This window comes from Anolis sagrei, chromosome 2, assembly GCF_037176765.1.
Source record: "Anolis sagrei isolate rAnoSag1 chromosome 2, rAnoSag1.mat, whole genome shotgun sequence".
NCBI lineage: Eukaryota > Metazoa > Chordata > Lepidosauria > Squamata > Dactyloidae > Anolis > Anolis sagrei.
In genome coordinates this window covers 302843373-302863840 of record NC_090022.1, presented here as the reverse complement: position 1 = coordinate 302863840, position 20468 = coordinate 302843373, and the positions used below count along the sequence as shown (strand labels likewise).

Sequence of the window (20468 nt, the reverse complement as noted above, 5' to 3'; positions counted from 1 at the left end):
AAGGACATTTAACCAACTACCACGTTTGCAAAATCTGTGTGGCTTTTTTCTTTTTAATCTGTGTGTTTGTTTTGTTCTGTTAGAATTGTAATACAATGGTATGGTTACTGATGACACGATAAATAAATAGATATGTTAGCAAAAGGTATTTAGGCTTCTTGCAAACCAAGGGGAAAGTGTCAGTTCAACGTAGCTTATTAGCCTGAAAGCTTCATGGAATAACCTTAGCTGGAAAGCAGCACACTTGGGGTTTCTTGCATTGTGATTCTTGGGGCAATTGTTTCACGGCTTGTACCTTGGACTCTGGTTTGAACTTTGCCTATAGGATTGTGCCTCTTGTTTTTACCTGAAGAGCTTTGGAACTATATCCATAATATTTGGAACTTTGCAATGCTTATTCTTTATTTTGACTTGGACTTTTTCCTCAATAAACTATAAAATTACAGCTCTTGTGTGGTGGTGTTTGGAAGCAAGGCGAAGCTTACTCTGAGTTGCAACCATAGAATCATAGAATCAAAGAGTTGGAAGAGACCTCATGGGCCATCCAGTCCAACCCCCTGCCAAGAAGCAGGAATATTGCATTCAAATCACTCCTGACAAATGGCCATCCAGCCTCTGCTTAAAAGCTTCCAAAGAAGGAGCCTCCACCACACTCCGGGGCAGAGAGTTCCACTGCTGAATGGCTCTCACAGTCAGGAAGTTCTTCCTCATGTTCAGATGGAATCTCCTCTCTTGTAGTTTGAAGCCATTGCTCCATTGCGTCCTAGTCTCCAAGGAAGCAGAAAACAAGCTTGCTCCCTCCTCCTCCCTGTGGCTTCCTCTCACATATTTATACATGGCCCTCATCATGTCTCCTCTCAGCCTTCTCTTCTTCAGGCTAAACATGCCCAGCTCCTTAAGCCACTCCTCATAGGGCTTGTTCTCCAGACCCTTGATCATTTTAGTCGCCCTCCTCTGGACACATTCCAGCTTGTCAATATCTCTCTTGAATTGTGGTGCCCAGAATTGGACACAGTATTCCAGGTGTGGTCTAACCAAAGCAGAATAGAGGGGTAGCATTACTTCCTTAGATCTAGACACTCTGCTCCTATTGATGCAGGCCAAAATCCCATTGGCTTTTTTTGCTGCCACATCACATTCCTGGCTCATGTTCCCCTTCCTCCCCACGAGGACTCCAAGATCTTTTTCACACGTACTGCTCTCGAGCCAGGCATTGTCCCCCATTCTGTATCTTTGCATTTCATTTTTTCTGCCAAAGTGGAGTATCTTGCATTTGTCTCTGTTGAACTTCATTTTGTTAGTTTTGGCCAATCATCTTTCTAATCTGTCAAGATCGTTTTGACTCCTGCTCCTGTCCTCTGGACTATTGGCTATCCCTCCCAATTTGGTGTCATCTGCAAACTTGATGATCATGGCTTCTAGCCCTTCATCTAAGTCATTAATAACCATGTAAAAGAGAGAGAGAGCCCGAGAAAGGGTTGTTGCCCGAGGGGGCCTCTGCCCATTTATTGAATGGCGCCTGCGCCGCACTATTCGGGGGAGGCGAGCCTCTCCGGCCTCTGTCCACCTCAGGCCTTCCTGCCGTTCTTCTCGGGGAGCCTCCGCGGCCCTGGGGGGGGAGGAAGAGGCAGAGGGCGTGAGCCGGAGGGGGCGCCCAGGGCCCCAGGGGGCTGCCCCTGGTGCAGGGCCTGGAAGACGGAGGGGTCCTCGGGCCGCCCGGTCAGCACGGCGTTGCGCAGCTCGGGCATCTCCGCACAGGGCAGGTAGGCCTCTCCTGGAAGAGCAGAAGGGGCGGAAGGAAGGAAGGTGTGGGAGGTGGCCCAAAGGGGGGGAGGGCTTGTGGTGGGTCATTGCAACCCCCACCCCATCTTACCCCATGCATCCCAATACTGGAGCTATAGGTAGGGCTGTTCTGACCACTCGCCATTGGCGTTGCCTCATGCGCTACGAACCCATCTAATGCCTTTTGCAAGAGCGACATGGGTGGGGAGGGAGGAGACCTTAGCCAGGATTGTACTAGGAAGCCATGAGCAAGCAGGAGGCAACTGGCAGAGAAAGCACCTGTGGACATTTGCTAGCCAACACTGCCGCACCTCATTTAGTGGCCCTGGCTCCATCCTACTATTACTGGGACTTGTAGTGTAGGAAGCTCTGGAGCAGTGGTTCTCAACCTGGGGTCTCCAGATGTTTTCAACTCCCAGAAATCCTAACAGCTGGTAAACTGGCTGGGATTTCTGGGAGTTGTAGGCCAAAAACATCTGGAGACCCCAGGTTGAGAACCACTGCTCTGGAGCTTTCCCTTGAGAACTGGGGTCCCCTATCTCATCACTCCAAATCTAGGAGTCCATAGGGTGGAGGAAGCCTGTCAGCAGACATGGGGTTGTGATGCTGGACCCATTGTGTGTAAAAGAGGCTGGTAGAAGGAACTGATAAAGTACCCAAGGGGAAGAAAACTCTGGAAGAGCTCTGTAGCCAGATGGGGTCCAAGGAAGCCACTCTTGGCCAGCCTTCCCATTTCCACACTAGTCACCCAGTGACTCCTCCACAGAGGGCATGGACAGCCTTCTGCCCTCCCCATCCCATGTCATCCAGAGCCTGAGGCTAAAGGTGGGGCAGACATGATCAATAGTCATTGGAACCACTTGATGCACCATGAACCCATGTGATGCCCTTCACAAAGTCCTCAGAGGGAGGACTTTGTGAAGAGCCCTCATGGTGGGAAGGTAGGAGGCGGAGAAGGTGGAAGAAGCAAAGGAAGAAGCGGGACCCATCTCCATTGCTGTCCCCATCTCCATCCCTTTCCCTTTCTCCATCCCCATCTCATCTCCTTCCTCCTCCTCCCCCATCTTCTCCATCTTCTTCCTCTTCCCCTCTTCCTTCTTCCTCCTTCTCTTCTTCTCCATCCTGTTCTCCTCCTCCTCCTTCCTCTTCCTCTTTTTTTCCTCCATCCATCTTCTCCCTCTCCTTCCTCCTCCTCCTCTCCTTCCCCTTCCCCTTCTTCTTTTCCTCCTCCTTCTTCCTCTTCTTCTTTTTCCTCCATCTCATCTTTTATTTGGTTTACTCATCTTCTTCTTCATCCCCCTTTCCTTCTCCTTCCTCTCCTCCTCCTCCTCCTTCCTCTTCTTCTCCTTTTCCTCCATTATTTATATATTTATTTATTCTCAGCCCGCTGGCATTTCACAAAGTCCTCAGGGAGGAATTTGTGAAGAGCCCTCCTAGTGGGAACGTAGGAGGCGGAGAAGATGGAAGAAGCGGAAGAAGAATCGGGACCCATCCCCATCCCTGTCTCCATCTCCATCCCTTTCACCTTCTCCATCCCCATCTCCATCTCATCTCCTTCTCCTTCCTCCTCTTCTCCATCTTCTTCTCCTTCCCCTCCTCCTTCTTCCTCCTCTTCTTTTCCTTCCTGGTCTCCTCCTCCTCCTTCCTCTTTTTTCCCTCCATCTCATTATCTCCTTCTCCTTCTCCATCTCATCTTCTCCTTCTCCTTCCTCCTCCTCTCCTTCCCCTTCTTCTTTTCCTCCTCCTCCTTCCTCTTCTTTTTTCTCCATCCCATATCCTTCTTCATCCTCATCTCCTTCTACTTTCTCTCCTCCTTCTCCTCTTCTCCATCTTCTTCCTCTTCCCCTCCTCCTTCTTCCTCCTCCTCTTCTTCTTCTCCTTCCTGTTCTCCTCCTCCTCCATCTCATCTTCTCCTTCTCCATCTCATCATCTTCTCCTTCTCCTTCCTCCTCCTCCTCTCCTTCCCCTTCTTCTCTTCCTCCTCCTCCTTCTTTTTCCTCCATCCCATCTCCTTCTTCATCCCCATCTCCTTCTCCTTCCTCCTCCTCTCCTTCCCCTTCTTCTTTTCCTCCTCCTCCTTCCTCTTCTTCTTTTTCCTCCATCCCATTTCCTTCTTCATCCCCACCTTCCTTCTTCCTCCTCCTCTTCTTCACCTTCCTGTTCTCCTCCTCCTCCTCCATCTCATCTTCTCCTTCTCCATCTCATCATCTTTTCCTTCTCCTTCCTCCACCTCCTCTCCTTCCCCTTCTTCTTTTTCTCCTCCTCCTTTTTCCTCCATCCCATCTCCTTCTTCATCCCCATCTCCTTCTCCTTCCTCCTCCTCTTCTTCCCCTTCTTCTTTTCCTCCTCCTCCTTCCTCTTCTTCTTTTTCCTCCATCCCATTTTCTTCTTCATCCGCATCTTGCTTCTTCCTCCTCCTCTTCTTGTCCTTCCTGTTCTCCTCCTCCTCTTCTCCTTCCCCTTCCACTTCTTTTCCTCCTCCTCCTCCTTTTTCCTCCCTCCCATCTCCTTCTTCATCCCTATCTCCTTCTCCTTCCTCTTCTCCTCCTTCTCCTTCTTCCTCTTCTTCTCCTTTTCCTCCATTATTTATCTATTTATTTACTCTCCGCCCGCTGGCACTTCACAAAGTCCTCAGAGGGAGAAGCGCACCCTGCCTCCCTGACCTGGGCCAAGGTGATGGTCTCTACCTGGAGGATATATATAGGGCTGGAGGGAGGGGGGCTTGGCTTCTAAATGGGGAGAGGCTGCAGGTCAGAGGCAGAGTGACACCCTCCCTGCCCCCTGCATGCAGCCATGCACAAGGAGAGGAATGGGTTCAGCCCTGGCCTCCAAGCTCAGAGCCAGAAGCAGAGTGGGCCTTGCAAGGATGACCAGGACCCAGGGGAGAGCCCCCTTTCCAACCCCCAGGGGCCCCCCATCCCTCCGTACCGCACGGCCGGCCTCCTTTGCGGCGTGTCTCCTCCGACTCAAAGAAGGTCTCGTGCTCCTCCCAGCGCCGGTCGCAGGCTGCGCACAGGAAGTTGGAGGTGAAGGCCGGGCAGGAGCAACCTGAAGGCCAGAGAAGGAGAGGCCTTAGTAGAGCCCAGCCGAGCCCCTGCCTACACAAATCGGGCCCTTCTGATTGGTCCATAGGTCTCATGGTGGAGGTGCATGCAGCCCCTGAGCTGTGGGGACTCTGGGGAAGCCCTTGTGGGAATGAAGTCGAACATGACCCCTCCTCCCCCCGTAATAAAAGATAGTAACTTATAGTTTTGCTAAGAACAAGGACGTCAGACTGGATAATAAGGGTTAAGTCTTGGTCAATTTGCAAAGACACTAACAACAACAACGACTCTGAGCTACTAATTCCCTAACAAAAGGTTTCACCACACCCATTTGCACGGACAATAAGTAAATGGCCCCTCTTCCTGGACCTCAGAGGGCCCAATGGCCAGGCCATCCAGGATAATGGGAGTCTATGGACATACTGAATCACTCAACACAAAGGACATCTCCCCGTCTGCGAGGAACTGGGGATTTGTCGCCGCCTCTCCTGCTGTGTCACAACCCAATCTCTGAAAGCAATCTCTGCTTCATCAAGGAAACCCATATTGCAGGACTGTAAAAACAAAGGACCTGGCCATTTGGGCCAGACTACAGATGATGATTCCAAGGAACTTAAACAATCAACCCTGGCCAGCTTGAGGGCTTCCACAATCGCTGGGCCATTTTGCAAACATTAGTCATTTAATATATTGTCGAAGGCTTTCATGGCTGGAATCACTCAGTTCTTGTGGGTTTTTTTGGGCTATATGGCCATGCCTCTAGAACATGGCCATATAGCCCGAAAAAACCCACAAGAACTGAGATTAGTCATTTAAACCAGTCAACTGGACATTTCTTCATTGTTTTCCTGTTGCCCGATTCCCTTCCATCCCATTGACCGAGAGGCCAAAGCAGAGCTCAGGCCACCATTGGCTATCCTGCTGCCTTGCCAATGTCACAACCAATCACAATGAAGCTGGCTCAGGGAGTGGGCATGGAAGCTTTTGAATCTGAAATCTATATATTCTGTATTTACCTGCCTAGCAGGCATGTCGATTTGTTTGGCAGAATTACTGCAATCATCATCCTTTCCAGCTGGAATGAAATAAATATCTCGGTGGCTTCTGCTTCAACTTGGTGAGATTTATTTTGCAATATTGGCTTCTCTTTTCTCACCAGGCAACCCACAATGGCTTGGGCCTAATCCACAGCCATTCTAAATTGCTCTACAACAGGAAGATGTTGATGGGGGCTCATGGGTTGCCACATGGCCAGGGCTTTTCTTCTGAGCCAGCTTCAGCAATGCCTCCCAAAGCACATGATGCCCTGGCCTGAACTCAAGTGCAAGAACACCTGAGATGGCTTGATGAGGAGATATTGGAAATATAGATATTGCTTTATGTATAAATTGTATGTATATTGTCGAAGGCTTTCATGGCTGGAATCACTAAGTTCTTGTGGGTTTTTTTGGGCTATATGGCCATGTTCTAGAGGCATTTCTCCTGATGTTTCGCCTGCATCTATGGCAAGCATCCTCAGAGGTGAGGTCAGAGGTGACCTCACCTCTGAGGATGCTTGCCATAGATGCAGGCGAAACGTCAGGAGAAATGCCTCTAGAACATGGCCATATAGCCCGAAAAAAACCCACAAGAAATTGTATGTACTTTGCAAGCACTGAAATGTATAGAAAAATCAGCTTCTCTCTGTATCAGAAAGAATGCTAACAGGACAAGCAAGCTGCTGTCCAGGCACAGCAAGGGGGGGGGGGGCTGAAGAGGGGGGCATGTTATCTATACGTTCCAGAGAGAGAGAGACTGGTACAAACGGAGCCAATACCTCTCCCTCCTGACAGGTCAAAGTTAGGCCCCTTGATTGATGAATATGAGCTGCACACTTGCTCTTTAGAAAGACACAGAGACATGTCTTTTGCATGCTGGAAAATAGAACTTGATATTTCTGTGATGCTAAGGTGACGTAGTGAATGAGGTCAATGTATTTATTTATTTATTTATTTATTGCATTTATTGACCGCCACTCTCAGCCCTAGGGGCGACTCGCGGCGGTGAACAACAACATAGAAAGACAATGTACAGGAAATCACGACAATACATACACAACTACTACTACATAACATATACTTATGCTAAAAATCCGCTTCGTCCAATCCTGGGGTCATAGTCAATTTCGTAGTCATAGTCCATGTATGTAGACACATGTTCTTTGTTTATCTGAAGTTGTAGAGGTATAAAGGCACAGTCAATGCCTCCATTGGGCACTCTGGATGCTTTTGGACATAGTCCACTCCAGGGTCCCAGCTGGAAATAAAATCCGTGCTTTTGAGACCTTCGGACCTCTCTTTGTCTCTTTTCCTGAAACCTTCTCCCTGCCATTTCAGGCTTACAACACAGCGTTAGTTCCCCATACATACCACAAACCATCCCTTTCCCCTAGCTAATGGTCTCTTGGCTTTGAATGGGCGGAATCTCTTGAAATGTTTAGGTTTAAGGGATGTATTCAGGGATGTCCAGCTGCTTCCTAGCTTGATGGTTTCCTGGCATCAGGAAGGCAATTTGCCCAAACGGCAGCCATGGCCCCACCTACCTTTGAATCTGCAGGCGCGGGCTCCGTGGGGCAGGTGCTCCTCGTGGGTGTGCTTGCAGCGGCACTTGGCCCTCCAGGTCGTGGGGTCAAAGCCTGTCCTCCTCCGCAGCCAGAACTCGCCCACTTCCTCCGGGCGCGAAGGGACGAACATGAAGCCTTGGCACTTGCACCCAGGGAGCGTGCAGGGCACCGTGGCACGCTTCTCTGGAAAGGAAGGCAGGGGTCAGCAGGGCCGGAGTGGCCGGAGGGAGAGAGGTCCCAGCAAAGAAGCGGAGCCCAGGAGAGGAGGAAGGGGCCCAGCGGCTGGTCCCACACCTCCACCTTCAGGGGCACTTCACCATGAGCAGGTGAGTCCAGTGAAGTCTGACCAGAAGGGAAAGAACCTGAAACCCACCAGGACAAATGGCTGAGGAGGTCTGGCCTTGAGAAGAGAAGGTTGAGAAGGGACACGGCCTCCTCCATGTTTAAAAATCAGAAGGAAAGTCATGCAGAAGACGGACCCTGCTTGGAGAAGATGGACGGAGGGGGGGAACGAGAAAGAGGAAGAAGGAGAAGGAGAACAGGAAGGAGAAGAAGAGGAGGAGGAGCAGGAAGGAGAAGGAGGTGAGATGGAGATGGGGGTGCCCTTCACAAAGTCCTCAGAGGGAGGACTTTGTGAAGAGCCCTCCTGGTGGGAAGGTAGGAGGCAGAGAAGGTGGAAGAAGCAGAGGAAGAATCAGGATCCATCCCCATCCCTGTCCCCATCCCCATCCCCATCCATTTCCCCTTCTCCATCCCCATCCCCATCTCCATCTCATCTCCTTCTCCTTCCTCCTCTTCCTCTTCTCCATCTTCTTCCTCTTCCCCTCCTCCTCCTCCTCCTCCTCTTCTTCTCCTTCTTGTTCTCCTCCTCCTCCTTCTTCCTCTTCCTCTCTTTTCCTCCATCTCATCTTCTCCTTCTCCTGCCTACTCCTCCTCTCCTTCCCCTTCCCTTTCTTCTTTTCCTTCTCCTCCTTCCTCTTCTTCTTTTTCCTCCACCCTATCTCCTTCTTCGTTCCCCTCTCCTTCTCCTTCCTCTCCTCCTCCTCCTTCTTCCTCTTCTTCTCCTTTTCCTCCATTATTTATATATTTATTTACTCTCAGAGTGACGGGAGAAGACCTAAACTTTAGGAGGAGCTTTCGCCAGGAAAGTCAAAAGACTCCAAGGAGTCATGCCGGCTGCACAACCAGGAGGTGTCTACGGACAATGCAGGCTCCTTGGCTTAGAAATGGAAATGAGCACTTCCCCAACAGCCAGGGATGAGTGCCACTTCCAGAAGCCGGAAATGAAAGGAGAAGCCTTTGCCTTGGCCTGTGTATTTGTCTGTCATTGTATTTCATTGTAACTACTCATTGTAATTGTAACTACTCGTTGTAAATTGTGGCAAGTCCTTGGTGGGATGGGCATCCCAAGCCCCCTTCCCTCTCTCCTGAGGAATCTGTATAAGGACCAAGGAGCCACAGTCAGAACTGACCACGGAACAGGAGACGGGTTCAAGATTGGGAAAGGCGTCCAGCAAGGCTGCATCCTCTCACCCAATCTTTTTAACGTGTATGCAGAACACATCATGCGAGGATGTGCAGGGCTTGAGCAATGCAAAGCTGGGGTGAAAATGGCTGGAAGAAACATTCACAACCTCAGATATGCAGATGACACCACTCTGATGGCCGAAAGCGAGGAGGAGCTGAGGAGCCTTCTCATCAAGGTGAAAGAAGAAAGCGCAAAAGCCGGGTTGCAGCTAAACGTCAAAAAACCCAAGATTATGGCAACAAGAATGATTGACAACTGGGAAATAGAGGGAGAAACCGTGGAGGCCGTGACAGGGTTTGTATCTCTAGGTGGGAAGATGAGTGCAGATGCAGACTGTAGCCAGGAAATCAGAAGACGCTTCCTTCTTGGGAGGAGAGCAATGTCCAGTCTCGATCAAATAGTCAAGAGACATCAGACTGGCAACCAAGATCCATTGCCTAGTCCAAGCCATGGTCTTCCCCGTAGTAGTCACCTACGGAAGTGAGAGCTGGACCTTTGGGAAGGCTGAGCGAAGGAAGAGAGAGGCTTTTGAGCTGTGGTGTTGGAGGAAAGTGCTGAGAGTGCCTTGGACTGCGAGAAGATCCAACCAGTCCATCCTCCAGGAAAGAAAGCCCGGCTGCTCACTGGAGAGAAGGAGACTAGAGACAAAGCGGAAGTCCTTTGGCCACATCATGAGAAGACAGCCAAGCCTAGAGAAGGGAATGATGCTGGGGAAAGTGGAAGGCAAAAGGACCAAGGGCAAGATGGATGGATGGCATCCTTGAAGGGACTGGACTGACCTTGAAGGAGACCCTGGGGGTGGTGACAGCCGACAGGGAGCTCTGGCGTGGGCTGGTCCATGAGGTCACGAAGAGTCGGAGACGACTGAACGAATGAACAACAACACTCATTGTAACTAGGCGTTGTATCTTTTTAGGTAGGCTGTAATCCAGTCTGAGTCCCCTCAGAGGGGAGAAGGGTGGAATATAAAAATTTTTTGTTGTTGTTGTTACTGTAAGAATTGCTTGGCAGAGGAATGGGTTGCCTTGGAGACAGGTGAAATGTCTATCCATTGGGTGGTGGTGGGTCTTTGGGCATCTTTTAGAGGTGCATTTGTTATGTATTCCTGCATGGCAGGGGGGTGGGATTAGACAGCCCGATGTGGCCCCTCCTTCCAAGAGACTCCCGGAGGCCATCCAGTCCATTCAGTCGTGTTGCCTGCCCCCCTTCATCATGAGCCTCTTCCGCTTACCCACATAGACCTGATGCTCCTTCAGCAGATGCCCGCAGAAGCACTTGGACTCGTCGCCCACCCGGAAGCAGTCCCACAGGTATTCGGGGCAGCGCCAGCCAATGTAGAGACCTGTCGAGGAAGGGGCACTTCAAGAGGAGGGGGCAACATGGTAGAGACAGACACCCCACACTGGAAAGGCCTGCTTTTCTCTCCCCGCATCATTGGTAGGTCAGCGCCTGTGGCATGGGGAGTTGGAGCTAGAACAGGCATGGGCAAACTTGGGCCCTCCAGATGTTTTGGACTGCAACTCCCACAATAACTCCTCACCGCCTCAGGCCCCCTCCTTGAAAAGAAAAGGGCCTGAGGCTGTTAGGAAAAGGTAAAGTCCGAAGTACCTGGAGGGCCCAAGTTTGTCCATGCCTGTGCTATGAGTATATCATCCATGTACTGAAGGATGTTGTCCACGTAATAATAATAGTAATAATAATAATAATAATAATAATAATAATAATAATAATACTTTATTTGTACTCCGCTACCATCTCCCCAAGGGACTCGGTGCGGCTTACATGAGGCCAAGCCCAGAATACAACAATACAAGCAATAATAACGACAATACAAGCAATTAAAATCAAACAAGACAATAAAACAATAACATAAGCATTGACAATAGGACAACACACTTTAAAATCTATGGGTAGGCCAAATGTAATTACAATTTAAAAATAATGCTGGGCATGGGCGAAAAAAGTAATGGGGCAGTTTGTGAAAACATACAAGCGGACCTAAAACAATAAAAAGTGCTTTGGAGGACAAAGTGCTATGGGCTCATTATTCTGGGAAGGCACACGGGAACAACGACGTCTTCAAGCTCCTCCTAAAGACTGCCAGAGTTGGGGCATGCCTGATGTCCTTAGGAAGAGAGTTCCAGAGTCAAGGGGCCACCACCGAGAAGGCCCTCTCTCTCGTCCCACCAATTGCGCTTGCGATGCAGGTGGGAGCGCGAGCAGGGCCTCTCCAGATGATTGAAGGGATTATGTGGGTTTGTATACGGAAATGTGGTCACGCAGGTAGGCGGGTCCCAAACCATTCAGGGCTTTGTAGGTAAGAACCTGCACCTTGAATTGGGACCGGTAGATGAATGGTAGCCAGTGGAGCTCCTTGAACAGGAGGGTTGACCTCTCCCTGTAAGGAGCACCAGTTAACAACCTAGCCGCCGCCCGTTGGACCATCTGGAATTTCCGAGCTGTTTTCAAGGGCAGCCCCACATAGAGTGCATTACAGTAGTCCAATCTAGAGGTGACTAAGGCATGGACCACACCAGCCAGATCCGCCTTCACGAGGTACGGTCGCAGTTGGCGCACGAGTCTTAATTGTGCAAAGGCCCTCCCAGCCACCACTGACGCCTGAGCCTCAAGCGTAAGTGATGAGTCCAGGAGGACTCCCAAACTGCAGACCTGTGACTTCAGGGGGAGTGCAACCCCATCCAGCCCGGGTTGCCACCCTATACCCCGATCCGGATTACGATTGACCAGGAGGACCTCTGTCTTGTCGGGATTGATCTTCAGCCTGTTCCTCCTCATCCAGATAGACACAGCGGCCAGGCACTCATCCAGCACTCGAGGGGCTTCCTTGGAGTTGGGTGGAAAAGAGTAGTAGAGTTGTGTGTCATCTGCGTAGAGATGGCACCCAACTCCAAAACTCCGGATGACCTCTCCCAATGGTTTCATGTAGATGTTAAAAAGCATGGGAGACAAAATAGAGCCTTGCGGGACCCCACATGTACTGAAGGAATTGTGAGAGTTGAAGTCCAAAACACCTACCGATCTGCTACCGGGCTGAATTCAAAGTGCTGGCATTGGCCTTTAAAGCCCTAAACGGTTCCGGCCCAAGCTACCTATCTGACCGCATCTCTGCCTATGAACCCACCAGGAGTTTGAGATCTTCCGGGGAGACCCTGCTCTCGATCCCGCCTGCTTCTCAAGCTCGGCTGGCGGGGACGAGAGATAGGGCCTTCTCGGTGGTGGCTCCTCGGCTGTGGAACACCCTTCCTACGGACATTAGGCTAGCACCATCTCTAATGGTATTCCGCAAAAAGGTGAAGACCTGGATGTTTGTGCAGGCGTTTGAGTAATTTAGTGCAATCTGGTAATGGAACATAGGAATGGAACAATGGACGAGGAACCTGGACTACGCTTGGATGAGGAGAAGATTGGGTACTGTTGTTCTTTGTAATAATTGTGCATTGTAATGGCTTATTGGTAATTTATGGATAATGTGTTAAGTCAATTGTTCTATGTTGTATGGAACCACTGCTGTTTCTACTGTTTTTACTGTTTGTGAACCGCCGTGAGTCGCCTTCGGGCTTGAGATACAGCCGTATAGAAGCAAAGTCAATACATAAATAAATAAATAAATAGTAAGCCCAAGTTTGCCCAGGCTTGCTCTTGTGTCTGACTGGAATAGAGATACTAAGGGTTTTGGGGGTACCTAGCTTCTACTGGTGGACCTAAGGACCCCCCCCCCCCCCCCACACACACACACACACCTGTCTGCATGGACTTAAGGGCCGCCTCCTTCTCCAGGTGGAAGAGCTCCTTGACGTTCTTGCCAAAGTTCTCCCGGTGCATCGCTTTGGCCACCGAGACCAGCTCAGCCTTCTCAGCCGGAACAATCGGCCTCGCCGAATACTCTGCTGGAAAGAGGAAGGGAAGGTCGCACAGAGCGGCTCCGAGGGCAGATAGGACCCTGGCCCACGGATGGAGAGCCACAGCCACTAGCCACTAACAGAACACTCTAAGTGTCACACTTTGACATGTTTGCGGATTTGTATTTTACGTCTGCTTTTGTCCTCTGCTGCCTGGCAACATGTGAGTTATCCAAATAGAAGCCAGGGACAAAGGCACCGAGCAGCCACACTTCCTGCTGCTGAAGGAGACGCTCCCAAAAACCAGAGTAAATGTTTGCAACTGAAATTATTATTATTATTATTATTATTATTATTATTATTATTATTAACTTTATTTGTACCCCGCTAGCATCTCCCGAAGGACTCGATGCGGCTTACACGGGCCGAAGCCACAAAACACAATACAATAGAAAACATAACACAGCAATAAACAAAGCAAATCAAACAATTAAGCAAAATAACCACAATGACAATACATCAAATTCATGCTGCTTTGCCATCCCATTGCCATTGTTCTCCAAAACCATCCCTTCTCCTTCATTCTCTTTGGGTGGAAGAAGATGCTTGGCCAAGAATGGGTTGTGGAGGCACAACCAAAGGAGCCTCCCAGGCATTGTAGATCTCCAGTCTTTGAGGGAGAGGGTCTTCAACTCTCCCTGAAAGGCCTCCCTCTGCCAAAGGCAAGGCCATCATCATCGCCAGTTGCTATCCTGCTGCACCTCCCTCTTCCTCTCCCAAAGTGAGATGCTGGATCTAGACCCTCCCAGGCAGATTTTGCAGATCCAGGACCAAAACCTGGGAGTTAGAGCTGGCACTCCCCTTATTTCTAGGATTCAAGACTAAAGACAGTATCACACGGCACTGTTAAAGCACTGTTATTACACTTTAACACCTATGACTTCTTCCTGTGGAACTTCCCTTATTTCTATGCCGCAAGAGACTAAGGACAGTATCACACGGCACTGTTAAAGCACTGTTTTTCCACTTTAACTCTCAGGGAAACCTGGAGTTTGCGATTTAGTGAGATGGCACTCTCTGGGTGAGAAAGGTTCAAGGGCCCTCCCTCGACTGCAGCTCCCAGGATTCCTTAGGAGGCAGCCATAGGGACCAAAGTGGGATGACAGTGCGGTGTGATAATGTCATCAGAGGAGGTCATGTTTGGGAATGTCCTTAAGACATCCCTCTCACCCCGGGATTCCTCCCTTCGCCATGAAGATGAGAGAATAGCTCTTGAACCCAACCCCTCTTGATCTATGATGCCAACAAAGACCCTCTTCCCACCTCCGTGGCCCTTGGCACACACCTGAGAGAGAGGGTCTTCAGCTCTCCCTGAAAGGCCCACCTCTGCCAATGGCAAGGGCATCATCATCATCATTTGTCATCCTGCTGTACCTATATCTTACTCTCCCAAACAAATTTTACAGATTCAGGACCAAAACCTGGGAGTTAGAGCTGACCCTCCCCTTATTTCTAGGATTCAAGACTAAAGACAGTATCACACGACACTGTTAAAGCACTGTTATTCCACTTTAACACCTATGACTTCTTCCTGTGGAACTTCCCTTATTTCTATGCCACAAGAGACTAAGGACAGTATCACACGGCACTGTTAAAGCACTGTTTTTCCACTTTAACTCTCAGGGAAACCTGGGGTTTGCGATTTAGTGAGATGGTACTCTCTGGGAGAGAAAGGTTCAAGGGCCCTCCCTCGACTGCAGCTCCCAGGATTCCTTAGGTGACAGCCATAGGGACCAAAGGAGAGGAGATTCCATCTGAACATGAGGAAGAACTTCCTGGCTGTGAGAGCCATTCAGCGGTGGAACTCTCTGCCCCGGAGTGTGGTGGAGGCTCCTTCTTTGGAAGCTTTGAAACAGAGGCTGGATGGCCATCTGTCAGGGGTGATTTGAATGTAATGTTCCTGCTTCTTGGAAGAATGGGGTTGGACTGGATGGTCCATGAGGGCTCTTCCAACTCTTTGATTCTATGATTCTATGAAAGTGGAATGACAGTGCGGTGTGATAATGTCCTCAGAGGAGGTCATGTTTGGGAATGTCCTTAAGACATCGCTCTCACCCCGGGATTCCTCCCTTCGCCATAAAGACCAGAGAATAGCCCCTGAACCTGACCCTTCTTGACCTATGACCCCAACAAAGACCCTCTTCCCACCTCCATAGCTCTTGGCACACACCCAATGGAGAGGGTCTTCATGTCCCCCTGAAAGGCTCACCTCTACCAAAGGCAAGGGCATCATCATCATCATTTGTCATCCTGCTGCATCTATATCTTACTCTCCCAGACACATTTTGCAGATTCAGGACCAAAAACTGGGAGTTAGAGCTGACCCTCCCCTTATTTCTAGGATTCAAGATTAAGGACAGTATCACACGGTGCTGTTAAAGTGCTGTCATTCCACTTTAACTCTTAAGGAAACCTGGGGTTTGTAGTTTAGTGGGAGACAGCGCACTCTGTGGTTGAGAAGGTTCAAGGGCCCTCCCTCAAATGCAGATCCTTAGGTGGCAGCCATAAGGGCCAAAGTGGAATGACAGTGTGGTGTGATAATGTCCTCAGAGGAGGTCATGTTTGGGAATGTCCTTAAGACATCGCTCTCACCCTGGTATTCCTCCCTTCTCCATAAAGACCAGAGAAGAGCTCCTGAACCTGACCCCTCTTGACTTATGGACCCCAACAAAGACCCTCTTCCCACCTCCATGGTCCTTGGCACACCCGAGGGAGAGGGTCTTCACCTCCCCCTGAAAGGCCCACCTCTGTCAAAGGCAAGGCCATCATCGTCATCATCATTTGCCATCCTGCTGCATCGATATCTTACTCTCCCAGGGAGATTTTGCAAATTCAGGACCAAAAACTGGGAGTTAGAGGTGACCCTCCCCTTATTTCTAGGATTCAAGACTAAGGACAGTATCACACGGCGCTGTTAAAGCGCTGTTATTCCACTTTAACTCTTAAGGAAACCTGGGATTTGTAGTTTATGTCAGAGTATTGACAACTTGCCAGCGAAAGGATTGCTAGATCAGCAGACACTGTGTTCAAAAAATCAGGACTCTGCAGGCTTTTAGTTACAACAGAAAACTAAGTTTACTAAGTACATCTATACACACGTCTATTCACAGCATCTTAATCCATCTTGAATTACATAGAAACACGTTGAAAAACACACATGCATAACTAAATAATCCTGAAAGTTTAGTGGGCTCTGACTGAGAAGGTTCAAGGGCCGTCCCTCAAATGCAGCTCCCAGGATTCCTTAGGGGCCAAAGTGGAATGACAGTGCGGTGTGATAATGTCCTAAGAGAAGGTCATGTTTGGGAATGTCCTTAAGACATCGCTCTCACCCCAGGATTCCTCCCTTCGCCATGAAAACCAGAGAATAGCTCCTGAACCCAACCCCTCTTGATCTATGACCCCAACAAAGACCCTCTTCCCATGTCCATAGCTCTTGGCACACACCCAAGGGAGAGGGTCTTCAGCTCTCCCTGAAAGGCCTACCTCTACCAAAGGCAAGGGCATCATCATCATCATTTGCCATCCTGCTTACCTACATCTTACTCTCCCAGACAAATTTTACAGATTCAGGACCAAAAACTGGGAGTTAGAGCTGACCCTCCCCTTATTTCTAGGATTCAAATCTAAGGACAGTATCACACGACACTGTTAAAGCGCTGTTCTTCCACTTTAACTCTTAAGGAAACCTGGGGTTTGTAGTTTAGTGGGAGACAGCGCACTCTCGCTAAGAAGGTTCAAGGGCCGTCCCTCAAATGCAGCTTCCAGGATTCCTTAGGAGGCAGCCATAAGGGCCAAAGTGGAATGACAGTGCAGTGTGATAATGTCCTAAGAGGAGGTCATGTTTGGGAATGTCCTGAAGACATTGCTCTCACCCTGGGATTCCTCCCTTTGCCATAAAGACCAGAGAATAGCTCCTGAACCCAACCCCTCATGACTTATGGACCCCGACCTCCGTGACCCTTGGTACACACCCGAGGGAGAGGGTCTTCATGTCCCACTGAAAGTCCCACCTCTGCCAAGGGCATCAGCATCATTTGCCATCCTGCTGCACGTATATCTTACTCTCCCAGACAAATTTTGCAGATTCAGGACCAAAATCTGGGAGTTAGAGCTGACCCTCCCCTTATTTCTAGGATTCAAGACCAAGGACAGTATCACACGGCGCTGTTAAAGTGCTGTCATTCCACTTTAACTCTTAAGGAAACCTGGGGTTTGTAGTTTAGTGGGAGATGGCGCACTCTGGCTGAGAAGGTTCAAGGGCCCTCCCTCAAATGCAGATCCTTAGGTGGCAGCCATAAGGGCCAAAGTGGAATGACAGTGTGGTGTGATAATGTCCTCAGAGGAGGTCATGTTCTGAAGAGGGAATGTTCTGAAGACATCGCTCTCTGGGATTCCTCCCTTCTCCATAAAGACCAGAAAAGAGCTCCTGAACCTGACCCCTCTTGACTTATGGACCCCAACAAAGACCCTCTTCCCACCTCCGTGGTCCTTGGTACACACCCAAGGGAGAGGGTCTTTAGCTCTCCCTGAAAGGCCTACCTCTACCAAAGACAAGGGCATCATCATCATCATTTGCCATCCTGCTGCATCTATATCTTACTCTCCCAGACACATTTTGCAGATTCAGGACCAAAAACTGGGAGTTAGAGCTGACCCTCCCCTTATTTCTAGGATTCAAGACTAAGGACAGTATCACACGGTGCTGTTAAAGCGCTGTTATTCCACTTTAACTCTTAAGGAAACCTGGGGTTTGTAGTTTAGTGGGAGACAGCGCACTCTGTGGTTGAGAAGATTCAAGGGCCCTCCCTCAAATGCAGATCCTTAGGTGACAGCCATAAGGGCCAAAGTGGAATGACAGTGCGGTGTGATAATGTCCTCAGAGGAGGTCATGTTTGGGAATGTCCTTAAGACATCGCTCTCACCCCGGGATTCCTCCCTTCACCATGAAGACCAGAGAATAGCTCCTGAACCTGACCCCTCATGACTTATGGACCCCGACCTCCGTGACCCTTGGTACACACCCGAGGGAGAGGGTCTTCATGTCCCCCTGAAAGTCCCACCTCTGCCAAGGGCATCAGCATCATTTGCCATCCTGCTACACTTAGGTAGCAGCCATAAGGGCCAAAGTGGAATGACAGTGCGGTGTGATAATGTCCTCAGAGGAGGTCATGTTTGGGAATGTACTTTGGGATTCCTCCCTTCGCCATGAAGACCAGAGAATAGCTCCTGAACCTGACCCCTCTTGACCTATGACCCCAACAAAGACCCTCTTCCCACCTCTGTGGCCCTTGGCCCCCACCCACGGGGGCCCTGACCTACCCAGAGCTGTCCTCTTGGCCTTCCTCTTGGCCTTCTTCTGCTCCTCCAGACTGGTGGGCGGAGGGGGGCTGGAGGTGAGATCTGTCCAGGGCCCCCCCGTGGTCCCAGTGCTGGGGCCCTCCTCCTCCTGTTCCTCCAGCTGGGAGCGCTGGGCCTCCTGGCGCCTCTTCCAGGAGAGGGGCGAGGTGGGGGGCGAGGAGGTGACCGGGGCCGGGGAGGAGGAAGAGAAGGGCCCCTCGGAGCTCTCCGGGGCTGGGGAGGAGGCCTCCTCACTGGGGCTCTGCTCGGGGGGCACGGAGGGCTCTGTGGTGCCCCACTCAGAGCTGGGCAAGGAGGTCTCCCCGGGGGGCCCATCCTCCCCCTCATACTCCAGGGTGGTGGACTGGGGCAGGGCCGTGGTGGTGTCATCGTCGCCCCCCGGGAAGGTGGAGGTGGCCGGGAGCAGCTCCTCGTCCACCTCCCGGGCACTGGAGGAGGTCTGTCTGCCCCCCGTCCGGCCCCCGGATCCCTCCTCATCCTCCTCCTCCTCCACAGGCCCCAGGGAGGAGACCACCGTGGGCACATCTTCCGTGGGTTCCTCCTCTTCCTCTTCCATGCTGGCGCTCCTGCAAGAAGGAGAAGGAAAGAAGAAGGAGACCGAGAAGAGGAGGAGGAGGAAGCAAGGGAAGGAGAAGACGCAGAGGAGGAGAAGAGGAAGGATGATGGAGATGGAGATGAAGAAGGGGAGGAGGAGGAGAAGAGGAAGGAGGAGGAGAGTAGGAGGGGAAAGAGAAGGAGATGAGAAGGAGATGGAGATGGAGGAGAAGGAGAAGAGGAGGAAGGAAGAGGAGGAAGGAGAAGAAGGGAAAGGAGAAGAGGCGGAGGAGGAGGACGGAGGAAGGAGATGGAGATGGAGGAAAAGGAGAAGAAGAAATAGGAGGAGGAGGAAAAGAAGGAGAAGAAGAAGGAGAAGAGGAGGGGGAAGGAGAAGGAGACGAGATGGAGAAGGAGATGAAGATGGTGGTGGAGATGAGATGAGTTTGAGGAAAAGGAGAAGAGGAGGAAGAAGGAGGAGGAGAAGAACAGGTAGGAGAAGAGGAGGAGGAGGGGGAGGAAGAGAAGATGAAGAAGGAGGTGAGATGGAGAAGGAGATGGAGATGAAATTGCCTGCGGGCTGCCCCGAGCTGCTTGCAGGCTGAGAGTGAATAAATAAATAAATAATGAAGGAAAAGGAGAAGAAGAGGAAGAAGGACGAGGAGGAGGAGAGGAAGGAGAGGAAGGAGAATGTGAAGATGAGAAGGATGGAGAAGGAGATGGAGATGGTGGTGGAGATGAGATGAGATAGAGGAAAAGGAGAAGAAGAGGAAGGAGGAGGAGGAGGAGAACAAGTAGGAGAAGAGGAGGAGGAGGAAGAAGGAGGAGGAGAGGAAGAAGAAGGTGAGATGGAGAAGGAGAAGGAGATGGAGTTGGGATTGCCTACGGGCTGCCCCGAGCTGCTTGCAGGCTGAGAGTGAATAAATAAATAAATAATGAAGGAAAAAGAGGAGGAAGAAGGACGAGGAGGAGGAGAGGAAGGAGAGGAAGGAGAGGAAGGAGAATGAGAAGAGGAGGAGGATGGAGAAGGAGATGGAGATGAAGAAAGAGAGAAGGAGGAGGAGAAGAGGGAGGAGGAGGAGAGTAGGAGGGGGAAAGAGAAGGAGATGGAGATGGAGGAAAAGGAGAAGAGGAGGAAGGAAGAGGAGGAAGGAGAAGAAGGGAAAGGAGAAGAGGCAGAGGAGGAGGATGGAGGAAGGAGATGGAGATGGAGGAAAAGGAGAAGAAGAAAGAGGAGGAGGAAAAGAAGAAGAAGAAGAAGAAGAAGACGATGACAAGATGGAGAAGGAGATGAAGGTGGTGGTGGAGATGAGATGAGTTAGAGGAAAAGGAGAAGAAGAGGAAGAAAGAGGAGGAGATGGCCTTGGTCCCATGTAAGCCGATCCAAGTACCCTTTGGGGAGATGGTGGCGGAGTACAAATAAAATTTATTATTATTACTAAGAAGAGGTAGGAGAAGAGGAGGAGGAGGAGGAGGAGGAGGAGGAAGGTGAGATGAAGAAAGAGAAGAAGGAGATGGAGATGAGATCGGCTGCGGGCTGCCCCGAGCTGCTTGCAGGCTGAGAGTGAATGAACAAATACATAAATAAATAATGAAGGAAAAGGAGAAGAAGAGGAAGAAGGACGAGGAGGAGGAGGAGAAGAGGAGGAAGGAGAATGAGAAGAGGAGGAAGGAGATGGAGATGAAGAAGGGGATGG

General features: G+C 50.4%; 1 protein-coding gene across 1 annotated transcript; it reads right to left on the bottom strand.

Annotated features, from left to right (window-relative positions):
* Positions 1–1568: 1568 nt before the first annotated feature.
* FAM221B (family with sequence similarity 221 member B) lies at positions 1569–18845 on the bottom strand. The gene is made up of 6 exons (XM_067465587.1): positions 18199–18845; positions 12718–12864; positions 10188–10298; positions 7408–7611; positions 4711–4830; positions 1569–1774 (listed from the first exon to the last, which is right to left on the bottom strand). The coding sequence occupies exons 1-6, from the start codon at positions 18791–18793 to the stop codon at positions 1569–1571; spliced, it is 1383 nt and encodes a 460-aa protein (XP_067321688.1). The 5' UTR covers positions 18794–18845.
* Between the last annotated feature and the right edge of the window lie 1623 nt (positions 18846–20468).

Bases quoted from the DNA above. Each gene is read 5' to 3' on its own strand.
- FAM221B (XM_067465587.1), bottom strand. From the start codon at position 18,793: ATGGAAGAGGAAGAGGAGGAACCCACGGAAGATGTGCCCACGGTGGTC. The intron at 10,299-12,717 runs GTGTGTGTGTGT...CTTCCTCGACAG, and splicing joins CCTTAAGTCCATGCAGACAG to GTCTCTACATTGGCTGGCGC. The intron at 7,612-10,187 runs GTAAGCGGAAGA...CTTCCTTTCCAG, and splicing joins GGAGCATCAGGTCTATGTGG to AGAAGCGTGCCACGGTGCCC.